Source organism: Leuciscus leuciscus (assembly GCF_965113295.1).
Source record: "Leuciscus leuciscus genome assembly, chromosome: 2".
NCBI lineage: Eukaryota > Metazoa > Chordata > Actinopteri > Cypriniformes > Leuciscidae > Leuciscus > Leuciscus leuciscus.
Window position 1 is genome coordinate 52,121,943 of NC_138726.1, and position 20,442 is coordinate 52,142,384.

General features: G+C 38.5%; 2 protein-coding genes across 5 annotated transcripts; one reads left to right on the top strand and one right to left on the bottom strand.

Moving 5' to 3' along the window:
• Positions 1 to 207: 207 nt before the first annotated feature.
• On the top strand, positions 208 to 3,403 carry sst5 (somatostatin 5). The gene is made up of 2 exons (XM_082158665.1): positions 208 to 1,764; positions 2,612 to 3,403. Exons 1-2 carry the CDS (start codon positions 1,633 to 1,635, stop codon positions 2,804 to 2,806), a joined length of 327 nt encoding a protein of 108 aa, XP_082014791.1. The 5' UTR covers positions 208 to 1,632; the 3' UTR covers positions 2,807 to 3,403.
• Positions 3,404 to 3,541: 138 nt separating this feature from the next.
• Positions 3,542 to 20,442, bottom strand: trip6 (thyroid hormone receptor interactor 6). Of its 4 annotated transcripts, none has more exons than XM_082158630.1 (11): positions 20,368 to 20,442; positions 19,863 to 19,925; positions 17,331 to 17,544; positions 13,377 to 13,534; positions 12,360 to 12,464; positions 10,393 to 10,956; positions 8,808 to 8,898; positions 8,559 to 8,728; positions 7,700 to 7,878; positions 7,349 to 7,469; positions 3,542 to 5,849 (listed from the first exon to the last, which is right to left on the bottom strand). In XM_082158630.1, exons 3-11 carry the CDS (start codon positions 17,533 to 17,535, stop codon positions 5,718 to 5,720), a joined length of 1,725 nt encoding a protein of 574 aa, XP_082014756.1. In that variant the 5' UTR covers positions 17,536 to 17,544; positions 19,863 to 19,925; positions 20,368 to 20,442; the 3' UTR covers positions 3,542 to 5,717. The 4 variants fall into 4 exon arrangements, with proteins under 4 accessions (XP_082014756.1, XP_082014753.1, XP_082014754.1 ...); XM_082158627.1 differs by having other exon boundaries at positions 8,808 to 8,901; XM_082158628.1 differs by lacking the exon at positions 20,368 to 20,442 and adding an exon at positions 20,048 to 20,361 and having other exon boundaries at positions 8,808 to 8,901.

The following is a 20,442-nucleotide window of genomic DNA, read 5'->3' on the forward strand; positions in this document are numbered from 1 at the left end:
TGACAGGCGCATGCGCAAACGGATAACGTCACTACTTTTCAATCCCTTCAAAATAAAATTCACTGCATTTATTGAACCACACAGTTTTGTTCTAATAAAAAAAAATTATTAAAAAAGACTCTGTCCTCTTTTCATTCTCAACTGTGCCCCCTCTAGACACGCCCCTGTGTCTGTGGTGTCTTTAACGAATGTGATGATGACAGAACCAGTGTGACCCATAGACTGTGAAAAAAAGTGTGTAAAAATAGAGTGTATATTAGATACACATGATAAATCAAGTTTTACATCACTTTCAAAGTCTACAGTCACTGCCCTCTTTTCAAAAACGTTTTTGCTGTTGGAAAGAATAACCTAATTCTGTCTATGAAAGTGCAATGTATTTATAGCCTATTCAAATGATATCAAACCATTGTGAACCTGCCATTGTGAAATTATTAACAGATCTGATTATTAAAAATAAGCATTTTATATATACAGTGGATTCAGAAATTATTTTGTAACGTTGCAGCCTTATGCTAAATGCTTTTAAATTATTTTTCCCACATCAGTCTACACTCCATACCCCTTAATCCCCTTAAGACACCTGATTGTGTGCCACTCTGATCATCTTATAGGGACCAATTTAAAGCGAACTAATTTCCACTCATCTAAACTACACAAGATGGGTCTTGTCACTCTGAGACATTTTGTCATCTGTCACAAAAAAGTAATCAATTCTAACTCTAAAGATAACGCTTACTTCTTTCCCTCATATTAATCCAAGGATGAGCTGGCCTCATTTAGGTGCCCAGCATGTTACCCATAGCACTGACATGCTCACCTCTCCCTTGTAAATGTTAATGGCCACCCATTGAGACGGCCAAGTCTGAGTAATTGCCCTCTGAGATCTCGAAGTCCTGGTTCATGTGGGTTCAGTGAGGGGGAGATTTAGAGGTGCACAACTGTCCAATATCAGCCACACATGAGTATCAGATTTGATCCGATGGACAGGATCTATATCTATACATATATGTACTGTAAAGCAGTCACCTCTATCACCGGAGATGATGATGGTGTGGCGTAATGGCTAAGCAGACCAATTAACATTTGAGTCACTTCGCATCATTAATTCCTTTGTCTAACGAGGACCTCATAGTGAGAATAAGACAGAGAAATGCACGGTTCTCCAAATCACAAGTGACACCACACGCCTTACCGGTCCACGATAGTGTCATCACCCGGCTATAATTAAGACCTTACTAGTTCATTAGTGCCTTGCCACTGAAGTTATTAACACTTTCCCCTGTCAAACATGAGGATATTTATGTAGATGATACATTTTTACATGTTATATTATTGCAAATAACAGAACTGATACGGCTTCTGATGCACAGGTAACACCTTGGTGTGACCTTATCAAACATCTTTCCTACTGGGTCTGGAAGAGTCCCTTCCCTCGCACAAAATGTCTCTTCACCCTTTACCCTTTACCCCTTCTCCTGTACACCCACACGACCACCTTCATCATCCTTCGTGTGTTATGTTTCGACCAATAAGTTCTCTTTAATAAACCCCAGGTTCCCACCTTTGGTACCTATATAAGCTTGTCACCCTTAAAGGCATCTAAAGGCAGTGTTTTAACAGTGCTGTAAGATGTTTTCCCCGTTACAGATGGTCGTGGCGACTCTATCGCTCTCTTTGCTGCTGTGCAGCGTCAGTTCGGCACCTGGAGGAGACATGCTGATCCAGCTGTTACGGTCTGAAGTGGAACCCAAGGAGAATGAGGTAGAACACAAGCTTTTCTACTGTTTGTTTTGATGGCGATGTCTGTGTGGATATAGAGAAAATAATGGTAAAACTTTACAATAAGGTCCCAATAGGCAATGCATTGCCTAACAAAAAATAACAATCAGCAATACATTTGTTAACAATCTATATGAAGAGTTCAGATGCAAAAGCCTCAAAATGCCATCTGAAAATTTCTTATAGTATAATAATTTTTATCAAGCTCGTATATTTAAATTAAATAATTTCACTTAAATGGCAATGAAGATTACCAATTAATTGTCATTTAAGTGAAATTACTGAACTTAAATATACAAGCTTGATAAAAATGATCATTCTATAAGAAAATTTCAGATGGCATTTAGAGGCTTTTGCATCTGAACTCTTCATATATATAAATACAGTACTGTGCAAAAGTCTTAGGCATGTTAATATATGCGCTTAAAAACTGAGTTACAGCAAACTTTATAGTATAATTTGATGAAAGCATAATTCTGCCTCAGATACGGATGTTCTAATGACGAACAAAATACCCGAATAAAAACCTCGCAGTTGAGCTTGGTTTTGGTAACACGTTAATAATATGATAACAACATACAAGTGTCTGACCATGTATAAAGCCACATTATCAACTTTAACAACGCGGTATTTAATTGTTTAAAATATATGTTTTTTCTATTTCCTGAAAAGTGGCGTTTTGTGGAGACAGGTTTCCGCCAGACAGCGACGCAATGAATTGTAAACTGTTACTTAAATAGTGACATGCATATTGTACTAAAGCAAGTTCAAATTAGAATCTATTTTTCTTTTTGACCTTGAAAAGCTTGTGAATCTTCATTCTTTGCAGCTTCAGGATTTCTTTCGTTTGCTCCTTCTGAAGCAACTTTCTGAGTCGGCGGCACCTGAGGAGAAACAGGCTCGTGAAAGCATTGACGATGATCTCGACGTTCACAACGAAGTGGTTCGCCAGATTCCCCTCTCCCACCGAGAACGGAAAACTGGCTGTCGGAACTTCTACTGGAAGACCTTCACCTCCTGTTAGTCAACTTGCTTGGAATCAAATCTCAACTCAAACCCTTTCAACATTGACATAATTGTGTAGGCGTCAATATTACTTGTTTTAGAGGATTTCTGGTCCTGTGCTTTACGCCCATAGCGCTGTATCCTGGATCGTAATAACTCATCTATATTGTCTTCAGTTTCTCCTTTATGATACTATATACATTTACCAACAATGTTCTTACAATTCACCAGCACGCATATTGGTAAATAACAGCACCAGTAATACTATTCCAGTACAAATAGTACAGATTTGTATGCACTGTATGGTATAAAATATTTGTGTTATGGGTTCTATGGAGATTGATAGCAAGTGATTGAATGATTAAAGTTCAAATTAAATTGAAAAAATCTTGATCTATAGGTTGTGTTGACCTTGCAACAGTGTGATTAGATTGTTAGTCCTCTGTAATAAACTGTGATCAGGGAAACTGCTTACGTGTGATTGGCTTTATGGAATGTAATACAAAAAAGCAAACACACAACTTTTTTTTTTGGGGGGGGGGGGTATTTTTTTTTCTTTCACAGTTCATCAAATCATAAATTGGAAACAATGGTCAGTACAAAAACTAGAAATCAATAGACATTTGCTGTAAATACAAATGGATTTATAAAGCTGATTTTTCGTCTCCCCATAATCAACAAAAAAGAAAAGAAAAAGAAAAGTCATCCAAATAAGCCCTGAAATAAACCGGCAGCTTAAAAAGCATATCAGCCATTAAAACAAACCATGCAGAACCAGGGGCACTTCATCAATCAGTGATTAATGACAATGACATTGAGTTTTGTGGCAGCAAATTGATCAGATTTGAACCATTTTACAGAATATTCCAGACAAAGTCAATAAATAAAGCATGCAACCATCTGACCCACTTTATGCTTTTAGTTTCTAGATAAATGTAACTATTCATCGGAACAAACACTGGTACTTAATTATTTTGCTTCCAACAATCAACATCTTATTTGAAACCTTTTTGTAAAATCGCTTTAAGTAATGTGTGCTTGCTGTTCCACACAATTCAAATAAAAAATGCATTTTGACACAAAATACAGCAAAAAAAAAAAAAGATGTAAAATAATAAAGCCAGTCAGTAACAATCTCTTTGCATGATCAAAATCTGAAGTGAAAGACTTAACCTTCTTGTAAACTTCATTCCACTTATCTTCTGTTAGTCAATAATCTGTATATTAAGTAACAAAATTGCGACTAACTTCCTCACTATTACGAGAAACGTTCTAATACTAATAGGTCGTATTCGTCATTCTTCTAACATTGTAGATTCCTTTCCCTAATCGCTCACTATTTCTCTCACGAAACCAAACCACAAACTCTACATGCAGCTCAACACACCTGTCCAAAGATGTCCTTCATTGAAGCGTTCATGGTTTTTACACTGACTCTTTATTCCTATCTGATCATATGCGGTTCGTATAACAGCTTAAAGGAATAGTTCACCCAAAAATAAAAATTCTGTCATTAATCACTCACCATCACGTCGTTGCAAACCCGCAAGACTTTCGTTCATCTTCAGAACACAAATGAAGATCTTTTTAATAAAATCTGAGAGATTTCTGTCCCTCCATTGACGGTCTACGCAACTCACGCTGACACTTAAAAGAGGTTCATAAAGAGATCGTAAAACTAATCCATATGAATTGAGTGGTTTGTTCCAAATTTTCTGAAGAGACTCGATCACTTTATATGATGAACAGATTTAATTTAGGCTTTTATTCACATGTAAACATTCATCAACTCACACATCAGTTGTGGTACATTTGACGTGCGAGAACCAATGAGGTTCATTCTCGTATTACACATCACGTTTGAGCTTCTGTTCATGTTCGCTGATCAATGTTTATATGTGAATAAAAGCCTAAATTCAATCTGTTCATCATATAAAGCGATTGAGTCTCTTCAGAAAATGTGGACTAAACCGCTCGATTCATATGGATTAGTTTTACGATCTCTTTATGAACTTTTTGAAGCGTCAAAGTGGTAGTTGCGTAGCTGTCAATGGAGGGACAGAAATCTCTCAGATTTCATCAAAAAGATCTTCATTTGTGTTCTGAAGATGAAGAAAAGTCTTGCCTGCTTGGAACGACATTAGGGTGAGTAATTAATGATAGAATTTTTATTCTTGGGTGAACTATCCCTTTAAGAGTTCAGCATAAACCTAGAGGTTTGTTTGGACTGACAAGAGCAGGAGGAAAAAAAGAACAAAAAAAGCTGCCCATGTTAAACCTTTCCACCTTTTTACCAGAGAATCATTATTAGCATCATGATGAATAAATCAATACCAAGTCCGTAAATGAAATACAGTAATAATATCCTTCAACAATCATGATTTCAAGTATTAAAATAAGGAGCGCTTGATCTCTGCCGAGTGTAGCAGGAGAAAACATCACGTATTTGTTTTTGAGAGGATAAGAGAACGGAGACGATGTGAAAGCGCATCTGAATGGGGACAATATGACGCGACCCCAACTGCCAGCAGAATCGGGGCGTTATTTGAGGAAACCGAGACTTGTTTCTGCATTTCCATGAAAGCTTGTTGTAAAAACTCTCAAGAGCAATGACAGATTTTCCAAAGTCAGAAATGCACCCTGTTCGCAAGACTCACATTTTGTATAAACACGCATAACATTTCACACATTTCATTCACCACCTGTTTTTCTCTGTTATTAAAGATTCATCTTTCCAGTCAATCTCCTTCCAAGCACAAGAGCTATTGTTTTGTTTGTTTTGTCCACAGCTCTGTGCTACCGTGAGATTGTGCGATTGACATGTGGATATTTAGTGTGGAGGATGGAAGAAATACCAGGTGGTGGATGTTTAGATAGTTGCACGGTCTGAAGAATAACCATGAAGGGCACAGCGAGTCAGGACGGGGGCGTTAGCAGTCAGTGGAGATTTTGGCAGAAAGGTCTTGGATGCGACGAGCGCTGCAGCTCTTGCACAGAATGTGTCCGTCCAGGGGATAGCAGCCTCTTCCCTCGGCCTCTGAAGAGAGGAGAAGACCACACTCCTACAACACAAACACAGCTCGGCTTTAGCACGCACTTGCTCTACTTCACTTCTTATTCATTCATTTCAATAGTCAAAATGTTATTTTTAATACATTCATCTCAAAGTATTATGTATGCATTTGTAATTGCAGTGTAAATGCATTCATGCCATGTATTTAACAATATTGCAACAGTGTCCTCGCACTTTTTCAGTGGCGATGGTTCCAGAAATATCTCCCCCTATTCACTTCTCCCATAGTTAAAACATTATAAGCCATGAACCAAACCAACAAGCTACAAACATTACAAACTTGGGTTAGAAGCAAAAAAGCATTTGTAAAAAAAATTGGGGAAAGCAGCGAGGTAAAGAACTACAATCCCATGAAGCACTGCGGATAAGCATAATCGAATAGAAAACAATGGAGAAATTTATTTATTTAAGTATATTGAATTGATTATATGTGTATAAACTGGAGACAACTGGACAAATATACAGTTAAAAGACTGTGTAGTTAACAGCTTATATATATGATCGACTCGATTATGTCATTTGCAGTGCTTCATTGGAGTGGGCGGAGCTAAAGATCTTATTTGGCACATTTTGCTTGTCTTCTCTCTGATTGGTGGAATTTTCTGTACAGCATCATGGGTAATTAGTTTTCCACCAGGAATTCAGCTGTTAAACGATTATTTTAAAACAAAGTTGAAATAATGTGCGCTGATGGCTCCAGCAAAAGCAAATACCAACAATTAACAACCTCGTTGCTCAGAGTAAGGCTTACATTTAAAGGTTTGTAAGTTGTAGCTAAAAATCTATTTCCCTGTGGAGAAAATTGAGTTTTTATTTCCGACTGTTGCACTCAGTAGTGCCAGATTAAGATGAGACACTACACTTTTTAAGGCATTTTTAGGCTATTTTGCTTCCATAAATTGACTGAGACTAGTGGAAAGAAGTCAAGTAAAACAGCCTAAAATCTCAAAATTGACCATTGCCTGAAAAACAATGGTTTTGCCTGTAGTGTCTTGCTGTTATCAATCAAATTAAGTCTTACAACAAAGCAAAGATGGCTTTTGTTGGTGGTGCTGATTTGAATATATCATTACATATAACTTTATTATTTCTATTGTATTTAAAATATGGTTGAAGTGCACTGGTGAATGTTCAGACAAGCATGGTAAACTAAAGTATACTTGTATGTCATGTATTTAAACATTTGTAATAATATCATTTATACAAAATTGCTATGTCATCATTACAAATGTATAAAGGCGCCATGAAATCAAAATGGACAATTCTTATTTAATCAGATAATTACAAATAAAATAAAAACAATTTAGAGTGACTTTCATAATTAACTAAATCCCCCTAAATATTGAGATATTTCTTGTCAATATCATACATCATTAAATGCAACCCCTTATTTTTGCATGGATGTTAAAAATAAACTACTCTCAAATATCTGAGTAGGTGCATTACATAACCATCATTTTGCATGTTTACTGTTGATTTATTTCTTACCTCACATACGTAGCAGTTAACATGAAAACTGCGATCCAGTGCAACGATCCTCACGGTCTCCTCCTGCCCGGGCTCTGGCATTATGGGCTGACAACATACTGAGCAGCGGGGGGCAAACTTCCTGTTCAAACAGGAAGCAAACAAGGTTTTAGAGATAAAAAATCAATCAATCAATTTAGCAACTGGTAGGACATTTGAAAGAGCCTCATATTAATAAAAATAATGGAGAGATTTAGTAAAAAAAAGACAACAACATGCCACTCCACCATCTGCATTCAATTGTTTGTTTATCAACAGAAACAGAGGCTTGAAGTGAAGTGAGAGTGAAGTGAGAGTGAAGTGAGTAAGTACCTGTGGAAGTCCTCAATACAGTGGATCTGAGATGTGGCATCCACAGTAAACGGCACTCCATCCAGACAACAGCCGCAAACCACACAGGTGAAACAGCGAGGATGGTAAGCCTTTCCCATCGCCCTCAGGATCCGGTCCAGGATGGGCTCAGAGCATTTTGAACAGCGCTCAAGTGTGCTCTGTGAACAGAGAGAAAAATGTAAAATGTGATGTAAAATGTGCTACAGAAAGGAAAAACATACTACCGTGGAAATCCAGAGTTCTCGCGAGAGCACAACTTGAATTTGCTCAGCGAGTCACTGTGGCATTGAGTAATGATGCTCATTAACTATGCCCTTGTAGCCGAGCTGCACCAATCACATCGGGTTATCTGATATAGGCGGGCCAGAGGCTAAACGGATGACGACAGCGCTGCGACGTCGAAGTAAACATTGCAAGATGGCTATGGATGAACACCAGTTGTTTGAAACGGCTTTGGCCGCTACAATGAACGAGTTAGACTTGTTTTTTTATCCAAAAGAGGAACAGAAGACGGCGCTCGAATCGTTCCTTTGCAAGAAGGACGTTTTAGCTGTTTTGCCGACCGGATACGGCAAGCGTCTAATCTACCAGTTAGCTCCGCTGGTAGCTAAGCGTATGGGGCTCTGGATACGCCACCCCGTGTATTGTTGTGATTAGTCAAAGTGTTATCCAATTGCGTGCAGTGAGATTTTCAAATGCATGCTTGGTGCCGCCCCTCGAGCTGGGCGATTTTCATTACTCAATCTTAATCTTTCGGATTTGGGTCTGGATTTCCAGGCTAAAAACATACAATAAAAAGGCAGAAACCAAGAGAAGATGACAGAAAAAGAGAACTCACTATGTAGCAGCTCTCGCAGTAGCTCTTCCTGTCTAATGCGTAGAAGGGCTGACCTCTCAGTCTGGCATGACAGGTGATGCAGGTGAAACACTCCACGTGAAACACCTGCTCCATGGCAATACAGCCACTGCCGTCTCCCAGGACATTATCCCCACACCGAGCACATCGACCTGAGAGAGAGGCAGAGAGATCCATGACCCTCACTGTACACATAAAATAAGCAAAAATGCATTAAATATTGGAGCGTACCAAAATATTCCTCAGTTGGGGGATGATTCATGTCATACACCAACTTCTTGGTGAGTCGATCCAACTCTTCCTCTGGACGCGGTGCTGACCCCTGCTGGCAGAACATGGAAGAACATTGAAACCTTGTACATATTTTACCATTCTTGTACAAATGTAAACTTTATACATTCTCAGGCTTTCTGTAGAGTAAAAACACATAAATCATGTTCACTGCCGTTTTGAAAAGCAGTGCACTTCATTGTGTTGCAGGTGCACTTGTAGAGTACTTCAAATCATAAATGTATTTAAAAACCGTACTTGCAGATAATCAGTATTAATGTAATAGGCCACTTAAGTCTGACATAAAGGTGCCTTAAGCGATTTTTGAGAAACACTGTTGATATTAGAAATCAACTCAAACAAACACACCCCTCCCTTCATTGCTTCATCCACAAAATGCATGAACACTCAATGCAAGAGTGGATGTCTCTTTATCATAGCTGAAGCGAAGCAAATAATGCTTCGCAAAAAATAAAGTGAAGATGAATGAACTACACGGAAGAACAAAAAAGGAACATACAGTACACAAGAGTAAATGCAAGCAAGAGTTGGTTGTGAGTCGCCAGCAGCAGCAGCTCCAGACAAACAATGACACTCAAAACTGTCCTGCTACTTTAGCTCACATTACATCTACAGAATATCTTGATTTTGTGAAACAGAGCAAAACCAATGTTACTCACATGAAGCAGAAACAACGAGACCTCGCATCTGTTTTCAGGTCTCTCCAATATTAACGTGGGTCATAAAGCTCTTGCCTGATCATAACCCCTTTTCCTCTTTTTTCTCTTTTGTAATGTCTCTCAGCCATCTCTCTTTCTTCAAATCTCCCTCTTGCTCACTCCTCCCCCTCATTATGAGTGGACACGCCCCCCACTGCTGATTGGCTCACTCTCTCTCCTCCCCCATCATGAGTGGACACCCCCCCTACTGCTGATTGGCTCTCTCTCTCTCTCACCTCCCACATCATGAGTGGACACACGCCCCCTACTGCTGATTGGCTCTCTCTCTCACCTCCCACATCATGAGTGGACACACGCCCCCTACTGCTGATTGGCTACAAGTCAGTTGTACTGTTCGGTCTGATTCACTTTTAAAGTGCACTTTGTAATAACATCAAATTAAACATTATACTTTAAAATACATTTAAATGTAATAATCTTCTGTCGTGCTTTAAAAAAAAGAAGGTGTTGCAAACATACTAAAGCATAAAAACATACTTAACGTGTAAAGTACTTTTTTAATTTTTTTAATGTACCAAATTGCAACATTACTGCTGCTGAATGTTTACACAAACATTCGTTGAAAATCAAATTATACTTTTAAAGACACAATAAGTAACAATGAAATTAAGATGTACTAAAGATGTACTGTACTATATATAAAACATTTCCTTTTAGCTTCAATGTTCATAAAAATAAAAAATAAAAAAATTAACTTTTTGTAAAAGCCACTCAATAGGAAGTCTGCCTTTGGTCTCATGTCAGAGAGTTTCCATTTATGCTACAAGTTGACAAACCAACATCGACCTCTCCCAAACCGGTCTTACCTTGTTAGACTGATATGCTGACACTTGGTCTTGACTCATCTTCACCGGCACTCCCTGGCCGGCTCTCCCTCCTGGCATATTTCCTGCTCCTCCCTTATAGGCAGCGGGATCTCCATGAGGTTCTTGTGCAGGAGGAGGTGGCGGTGGGTACCAGCCCTGTCCCTGCGCTTCATAATGTGGCCGATCTTGCTGAGGGGGGCGAGAGGCATGCTGACGGGGCGGTGGCGGGGTGTACGCTTGCTCTGCCTGTCGCCCGCTCTGAGAATAGGTGACGGGCTGAGCCGTTTTCACCTGTACAGTAAAGCGTGGACCGGTTGGGGTGGAGGCAGTGGTGTAGGAGGCAGGCACTGGTTGTGGGTAAGGTTTGTGGACTGAAGAGGCGACGGAGGGGTAAATATAGTCCGGCTGAGGTGTAGAAGTGTATGGTGGGGCGGGGTGGTACTGGTTTTGGAGTGGAGCGGGGTAGCCCATTGAGGGCCTGCTTGTTGGTGGAGCCCCCATCTGGTTGGGAGAGTTATAGCGGTCAATAGGGCCATGCTTGCTGTAAGGCACATTGTCATACAACTGTTGAAAAAAATGACAAAAACAATCAGAATCAAGTATTTCAGAGACTGTGTGACAACACCCCAATACTAAACATTACCAAAAAGGCTGGGATACACTAATCAATTTTTCTCGATGCTATAGTTGCCAAAATTTATTTGCATGCGTCTTCTAGTGTTTTAAAATCTGTTCAGATTTTAAAAGTCATGTAGTGCAGTGTTTCTCAACCGGTGGGTCGTAAGAGCATTTTGAGTGTGTCATGGAGTGTGTAGTCAAAGAAACAACAAATAAAAAAAGCATCCTTCTAAATGTTTTACTGATGCAAGACTATTATTTTGAAAGACAAGAGTGAAAGCTGTTGACTCTTCTGTCAGGCACAGTTTAAGTAAGAGTGCCAGAGAAAAACATGTTGTCAAATTGTCCAGATTCAGTATGTGTGGCCAGATGAGAGGTTGTCAGGCTTTTTGTCAGTGTCATTATTCTAACATCATTTTCATAATTTCTTATGAAATAAAAAGTCTCACCTCAGAAAAATTTACTTTCCTGTCCTGTCAGATAAACTGTGCACACGGCACACACTCTTCAAATGCACGCACAATTTACGTTGTCAATTAGTAAGTCATGAAATTACCAAAAAGTACGTAATACCTAAATAAAGTACTGTAACTGGTACGTCGTGTGTTAGCTGGGAAGGATTTGCATGCAGGTATGATGTTCATTCTATTCTTCAGGATCAGCGTCCATGTTTTATTAACAGTTCATATTAGTATTGTGTATTTGCCTTAACCCAAAATACCATTTTATTTTCACTTTGTGTTATTTTCTATATTATTGATGACTTGTTAGTGGCTCATAGTAACTTACTAACTTTACTCTATAAGCAAAAACTAGTTTGGGACTGCTATTTCATAGCCTTACCTTATACTGTTTATTCACCAATGTTAGTGATATTGTTACAATTTATGTGTATGTTAAGTAAAGTGGGATGGTACTTGTGTGCAGGGCCGTCGCTAGAGGTGAGAAAGGCCCCAGGCTTTCAATTTCAACCGAGGCGGGACAAGGAACGTGATGTCAACCGATGGCGGCCCACAGCAACAACCTGCACCAGGGCCCCGGATACCCCAGCAACAGCCCTGCTTGTGTGTGTGTGTGTGTGTGTGTCTCAACCATTTTTGAGAAATAAATACTTGGATCAAATTCCTAAAAATGTATAATTTTAATCACAGCTCAATGACCGTGGGAAAATGTGGGTCCCATGGCCAAACCAGTTTAGCACTAGTGATGTAGTGTATTCCAGCCTTAAGAAACACATTTGCTTACTAATATGTCTGAAAGCATTCTTTAAACTATTGTTCAACGTTCTTTCCCCCTTGCACTTGGTTTAAAGCATTATTTTGAAGAGTTACTGCTTTTAAAGTGTTTACCGGTGCGCTTGAGCTCTGAGGGTGATTGTCCAGGTCAGCCAGCATGCATGTGAGAGAGTCTATCTCTGCGTCAATATTGGAGATGTGCTTCTCTGATCCCCGACTCTGAACAAATAACAGCCACAAACAAAACTCACATTATTATACTTTCGTGAAACACAATAATGCCTAAATGTGTGGGGAATGTTTCAAAGTGCCTCTATTATGCTTTTTTTATTATTTTTTTGCAGTGTGTAATATCGCTATTTGTGAATGTAACAGCTCTACAAGTTTTAAAGATCAAAGTGCACGACAAATAAAGTTATTGTCTCCTAAAAGAAAAAAACACTTTGTCAGTAACTCAAGTCTCACTTGCTGTTAAAAACATGAGATGAAACATGGTCTTCATCAATGTCTTCTTTGACTCTCAAACACTGTAGTTGTAGCTAATAAAGCCTGGAAGAGTTTGGTTTGTGATATCGTCACGTTGAGAAGATGATATTTTTAGCACTGAAAATCCACTTCACGTGCACTTCCATAGGATGAGGACTTAAAATGATTCCATAGTAACAGTTCATATCACTGTGTATCAAGCGCAAGTGAGCTGAAATTCAGATATGGTAATAGGCTTTTCGTTTCCGACACACACTGCAAGCGGTTGACCACAACAAGATCACAACAGTCGTGCACAGTCTGACCAATCAGAGCAGAGTATGCTCTTGGAAAGGAGGGGTTTAGAGAGACTGAATCTTCAAACAAACCGTTTTTAGACTGATGAGGTGATATGCAATGTATGTTATGAGAAAAGTAAAGTGTTTTTTGACCTTGGATGCATGTAATCCTATTGTAGGAGACATTTAAAACTAAATTAGGAACCTTTAAATTAGCATAATAGGGGCACTTTAAAAACATTTAATGAGAAGGATATTTTTCCAGTATTTTTGATTAAATTTAAGGAATGATCAACAAATTCAAATTGGATCAAATCACATTCACAGAACACAAGCAATTATAAAAGAACATGTGGGTATCACTGACGTGAAGTTCATGGCTGGCCATGCGGGGGCTCCAGTTGTGGTGGTCTTCTTTGGGCCCCTGGCCTGGAGCATAGTATCGCTCTCCTATTTGGGGAGGCAATGGATGATAGGCAGTAGACCCTGAGCGATCATCTTGATGCTGGTGTTGCATGGATCCCCCTAAGCACATGAATAGTATTCAATCAATTATTTCTTTAAGAATAAATTCAAGTAAAGAGATAATGAGTTGCTTAATATCAAATAACCACTGTGCTTGTAAGGTTGACAATTATAAAAAAATTTCAACAAGTACCGTGTCACAAACTGGACCGCTTGGAAAAAACATGATGCATATGTTTGTTTCTTTGTTTTTTAACACCATGTCAGCTTTTCTGGCTATTTTTATGGCAAAAACTATACTTGAGTTTTTTTTATTTAAACTAAATAAGACTTTTTTTATTAAATAACATAAAACAACATTTGGATTAACATGATTAAAAACCTTTTCAAGGGAATCAACAATATAAAACTTCTCACGCACAAGTAGAGAAGTTAAAGGGCTGCACGATATTTGGTTTTAGCATCGAGGTCATGATGTGCGCATCCGTGATAGTCACGTCACCGGATGTGCGATGTCAAGTACAGAGATCGTAGTTGATCCATGATCCGTGTGGACCAGGCACTACGGTTCGACATGCATGTGATTCACAGTTTAATTGCAAAATGTATAATTTGAACGTGTTTTAGGTCCTGTCAGTTTAAACATTCAAGAGATTTTAAACCATTTGAGCTCAAGAGGACGCAAAAGAGTAACTTGTTCGGAACTTGTGATCAGTTTTCTGTGCACACAAAGAGCCGAATTACGTGCCGAATTCTTTGTCTATTTGTGCTTGAACGGACACATACATGTGAAATTCAAAATGCCCAAAAACTTGTCTTGGCGTGTATCTTCATAAACACCAGCTTTAGGGCTGGGCGATATGGGCAAAAAAAAAAAATATCACGATAATTTTTTTTTATATCAGTCGATATCAATAATTATCACGATAAAAGTCAAATCTTTATTTCTTTCAAGTTTAAAGGCAGATTTTTGCTCCTAAGTGAAAGTTGTAGAAAACAGAGCGTTAATTGTGGTTTTAAACTACTCTTTATTGTCAGAACATTTAATGACAAACACTTGACAAACTGGTGAACATTTCACAAATCTGAGGTAGAACATTCAAACATTTGTCATTTTTCTTTAACAAAATAAATATCTTTATTGGACAATTAATTGATTAGTTTCTGCATGTGCTAATTTTTATTTGGTAAAATGTAATATTCTGACTGTTTGAATTTCATTAAACTTTACCATTGGTCATCCAGTATCATGCATTTAGATCATGATAACCTCACTATCATGGCAAAATGTAACTTTATGGTTTCTATAGTATTTGTATGAAAAACAGTAGCCTAAATACATTATTAAATACTGTAATTATATTCCATCAGTCCTTTAATACATCGTCTACATTAATAATATAATACAATTCAATATGTTTATCCCACATTTCATGGTGCAGTTAATATTACTAGGCTACCGTTACAGTAAATCCATGGTAAATGATGGGAATTTGTAGACGGAAAAGCCTTCTGCGCACAGTGTTTCTCCTGTTTGTCAGCGCTGTTTCATCTGCCTTTAAACTGGTTTAAATCACTGGGACATTGTGTTCTTCGCTGAATTCAAGCGCTTCTCACTGGATCTCGTGACCGAGACCGGTCAGAGTAAACGCATCGGCTCTAGTGAGCTCGCGCTGCGCTGCCGTTTGAGCGGATAAATGGTCCGTGTGGCGCGCGGTTCAAATGAGTTTCGTTCCGCTTTTGGCGCATAAACATTATTGAACATTTATCGAACTCTTGATATCGTTTTATCGAGAAAAATTATATCGCGATAATTATCGTTATCGTTTTATCGCCCAGCCCTAACCGGCTTACATGAATGCAAACAATTAAGAAAGAAAACGGATGCGTTTCATTATATTGGATCAGTGCATTAGCTCTTAAAGCAGGGGTGGGCAAACTTTTTGGCTCAAGGGCCCAGTAGCAGATTATGAAACACAATCTCATGAAAGTGCCTATCTATGCCACAAATTTTATTTCTCGTGCCATTTATACGCCAAGAATGTTTTTTGTGTGCATATGCTACGCACTGTAAACCCCTTGGTTAGGATTAGGGGTGCGGAGTGCGTGCCTATTACACGCCATAAAGTGCGTATCATATGCACGCGAAAACTGCGTATCATAAGTAGGCTACTACAAATACAATTCGTGGTATTCGCACTTTCATGAGATCGGGCTGAGCAAACACATTTACGTTGTGGCAACGTCTGCGCGAAATTCAACAACTGAGAGACGACATTCTGACAATACATTTTTTATGCTAGATATCCCCCATTTAGCATGTTATGTTTTGAGGTTAATTTTTAATTAGTTAGATGTTAGATAATTATAGCCTATACTTTTTAAATATTGTTTATCCTTATTATTATTTAATGGGCCTAACAGTAAATTAGAAACAAAACACCTGCAAGTGTACATTTAGAAGAGTAAAAATGACAGAAATTAATTCAACTTTATTTAAACTGCATATGGCAATCAATTTGCACTTCCAAAAGTCATACATTCGTGGAAAAAACGAAATAAACGAATATACAAATTTATTTTTAAGTATACTAAAATAAAACATAAAAAGCAAAGGCAGATCAGAACATTTCATGAACAAAACCGGGTTCTGTACATGGCAGACAGGGGAGCGTAGTCGAAAGCCGGGCGATAAAGGTCGGTAAACGGAATCAGTCAGGACTCAGGATACATCCACAAATCCAGAGGAGCAAAGAAACTAAATAGCAGACAAATCAAAGGAAAAACTAAACAGGTGTGCAAGCGGTTACCAAACATTTTTTCTCTCTGTGAGTTTCCAAAAAAGGAAAAAACATTAACGTGCAACAAGTCTATGCGCTTAAGTCGCTGTCTGTTTGGTTTCCATGGTGACGCGTCATTGCTTGTTAAGTGACACACCGCAGCCACAACAGCGCTGAATGAATGATGATCTGCTTTTATGTCATTTTTCCTTTTTTACATTTGTTAGTTATGGCATGAAATATCTGATATTCCGATTGTCAAATATATGCAACGCAATATATATAATATATATATATATATATATATATATATATATATATATATAACGCAAAGTATTGCAAGAAAAAGGCTAAATGAATGCGATCTTAAGACATTTTTTTAAATACTCGACGGGCCGGATTAAACAGCCTAACGGGCCGGGCCGTATGTGGCCCGCGGGCCGTAGTTTGCCCACCCCTGTCTTAAAGTGACAGCAGCCTAATATTCCTGCTGCTGTCTGTGTCATTAATGGTTATCAAACAACAAAATACAAACAGAAAAACACTGTTGTAGCTTTAACAAAAAACTATTATATTTAATTTATACATTGAAGACAATGCAATCTTATTTTACATTTGATTATTCAATTTCTGTACATGAATACTGTTAGACTTACCTGAAAAGCACAGTGTTAATTTCATTTGCATTTTTGTTCTATTGTATTTATCTATGCTTGTAATTTGTTTCTTTTTTTCTATGCAGATTCACTCCCCTAAAAATCACCCCAATCATTCTAGAAAGATGAATTCATTTCAAATAGAGCCATTCAATTCATCTGGTGAAAATGTTTTAATATCACAATATACAGTAGTCAACATTTGAAGTGGATCAAAAAAGTTGTCCTAAGACAAGAACGGGTATTGTTGAATTGTTCAAAATTCATGTATAACTTTAATGAAAGGTTGACATCCACTTCAAATGTTGACTGCTGTATAATCGCAAAAAAAAAATAAAGTAAAAATAATGTCAGTTTTTTACAATATTGAGCAGCTCTTATGATGCATCAACCTGCACTGGAAAGTTTAAGGGTTCTTACCTGAAGGTCCAGTTGCCATATATCTAACAGGCATCCCATTTCCTCCTGTTCCACCATTCTGCTCATACATGTTATATTTGGGCCTCTGGTCGGGGAGACCTTTCTTAGGAGGTCTGTAGAGAGCGGGGCCAGAGTGTGACATTGGTGCTGTGGCTCGATCTGAACTACCCAGGGTTCTTGGAGGCAGCCAGTTGGGACCAGACATACCAGGCTTCTACAAGGACAGAATAACAATTGTCAGTGTGTAACCTTTCTCCGTTTTAAGTGACTTGTTTGTGCATGAGTATGACTAAATAATATAACTAGATTTTCTACTACACACCTCAAACTGAAAGAGATCAGACCCTATAGCAGTGCTGTCCAAACTTGTAAAAAAATGCCTAACTGTAACTACACAAAACAGGTTGATGCTTTATGCTGAGTTTCCAGTGGCAACGCATGGTTTCCACGATAACAATAGGCACCAAATTAAAAAGCAGGAAAGGGCAACAATTCTCCGCCGAAAGGGGAATTCCAGGGTTCCTTAGTCGAAATGCATTTCTCTTTCTCACACACACACACACAAACATACATGAAATTCCCACAGGTGCACAGTACTTGCAATGTATTCGCTCCTCTCTCAAGTCTCCCATTGGTACAATGGCCATTGTCCACAACACTTAATCCACAATCCTTTATATACGGAGTCCGTCCATGAAAATAAGATAGGAAATGTTATGTAATGAACAACTTTTCATTTGAGCCATCTGGTGTCCGCTGGACAATGTCCTGTGTATCCAAGGGCTGAGAGGAGTGTTTGTTATTATAAGCTCACGAAAACAAAGCAAATAAACCTCACAACAATACAAGATGCTAACAAGTGTAAACACAGTCAGAACAGATATATGGGAAGTATTAAAAATACAAACAGGGCCTTTGAAACGGTGCAGGAAAATCCAGCTTAAAGGCACAGTGTGCAAGTTTCGCCACTAGAGGGCGCTTATTCAAAACAATAAAGTCGTAGCTCGATGGCACACCTCCACAACCAATGGAAAGCAATCCGACAGGCAAAAATCGTGATCATGGATGAGCTAATATATTAAAGTATTATTAACGTTACTGTGGTATGAAGCAGGGCGGGGCCGATAGATTTTACATTGCCGTTTTCATTATATGCTGCCGCTCCTTTCGTTTTGTTCATGCATATTTTACGATTAATGTTATGTTCAACGTTCGCCTCCTTCTTCCTTGATCTTTGTTACCGTTACGTTTGATCATTGTGGGATAATGCAACGCTGTTCTACTGTGTTACTGAGACGGTGATGAAAGTTATGTTAACGTTACTCTGTGCGTTCGCTCTGTGGCCGCTATGAGACACTTGTTGCACATTGCAGTAAGATAGATAGATAGAATATCAATATCATATTAATAAAATCTGAATGACTTGTGTTGCTAAACGGCGTGCAATTCATTTTAAAACATATGGTGGAGAAAATGCTGTATAACTGTTACTACAAATAAAGCTCTATCTAATTATGCTATGTTAGCCAGTCTTGCCAAAATAGTGTTGTCTGATCTACTTTTTGGGAACAAACTCACGGTAAAAATCAAGAAAACAAGAGATTCAACCAATAAGACTAACAACGCTGAGCTGTATAACAATGATTACTTTTCTGTCGATAAAGGTATCCAAACAGTTGCTCACCGGTCTAATAAAACATAATATATTAAAGCGTCTTTGGTGTTTACAAGGTGTCTAAGGAAGTCAACCCAGAAATATTGATGGTAACACAGATATGATGTCATTGACAGGTGACACATTGACATGGGCCGTTACACTGGTTAAAATAGCGGGTTTCTCTGGATTTAAACATTGTTGGAAGATAATGCAAGTACACAAGTACACAAAATCTTTGTTCTAGTGGTTTTGGGCTATTTTAATCCAAAAATTGTGCCTTTAAGATAGCAGTTGGTTTCAAACTGGGCATTAGCTGCTTGACCAGTTATGATGCCCCCCAAAATAGTTAAACCATCTTACTATATAAATAACTAGCTGCTAATTTGTTGGTGCTGGTCCAATGGTGTCAACCAGACCAGTTTGGACCAGATAATGACCACTGCGACCATGTAACAAAACAAATACCACCTTTAAGATGTATTTTTCAGCTGTGACCTCTAATCACTGCACTGATCTACACACTAATAAATGTCTATGTTTGTATCCAGAGAAATGTCCAGCCTGTCCACATTGGATTGCACCGCAATCCGAGAAAGCTCATACTCAAAGCCGGGGATTGTTAGGCCGATGAATCACCCGTATGACAATGTTTTTTGTTGAAAGCACATTAATCTACAATGTAACGCGTTACTGCTTCTCTCTCCTGCAGTGGACTGTGAACATTGCAAAGTTACATTGACTGATAAAAGTGCGACACTGCCGCACACAAACGTAATCGTGGATGTTTGCGATAACAACAACAACTCATCTATGGTAACTCGAGTCCTGTGTTTATTGGGTTATTTAAACAATAGGACATTAACGATTTCCCGTACCTCTTGAAAACGCTGCAGACTCCCAGTCTACCGAGCATCTGCCTCGTCTTGCTTCGTTTTCATCTGCAAAATGAAATCAGCACATTAAATGAACCGGCGAGCTTCGTCCGTGTGTCTGTCTGGTGGTTTGCCTGTGTTTCAATTAAAAAGTTCAGTTCATATATTCCCAGCCCTTGTGCACTTACCACCAAGTATATCAATGCAATTGTTAAACATAAAAAAAACTATCCCCTAAACATTAAAACGACAAACGAGCCCTCGAGATCGTTCAGTTTGTCGACGAGTAGCATCCAGTTTAGACTGTTTATTTGTGTGTTAAATAAAGCGAAAACTGCAAGGCTGATTTATACGAGATTTTTTTTTTTTTTTTTTTTTACTTCTTAAAGAAATACAGCCTCACAAGATGTGAGTAAACACTATCAGTAAGCTGTGCTCGCTTTAGGTTAGTGCGTTACCTAAACCAATACACTTTTAGTTCCCTGTCGGTTTCATTTTAATAACCTACTTTTCCTGGAGGATCAGCGGCGGCTGACAGGCCTGTGTGCGGCGGTCACACGCATGACGTCACGTGGCAAGCTCT

Coding starts and splice junctions, on each gene's coding strand:
- sst5 (XM_082158665.1), top strand. CDS start 1,633: ATGTTTTCCCCGTTACAGATGGTCGTGGCGACTCTATCGCTCTCTTTG. Junction 1,765..2,611: donor TGGAACCCAAGGAGAATGAG/GTAGAACACAAG, acceptor CATTCTTTGCAG/CTTCAGGATTTCTTTCGTTT.
- trip6 (XM_082158627.1), bottom strand. CDS start 17,535: ATGTCTGGTCCCAACTGGCTGCCTCCAAGAACCCTGGGTAGTTCAGAT. Junction 12,465..13,376: donor TGGCCAGCCATGAACTTCAC/GTCAGTGATACC, acceptor TTATTTGTTCAG/AGTCGGGGATCAGAGAAGCA. Junction 5,850..7,348: donor TTAACTGCTACGTATGTGAG/GTAAGAAATAAA, acceptor TTTGTGTTGTAG/GAGTGTGGTCTTCTCCTCTC.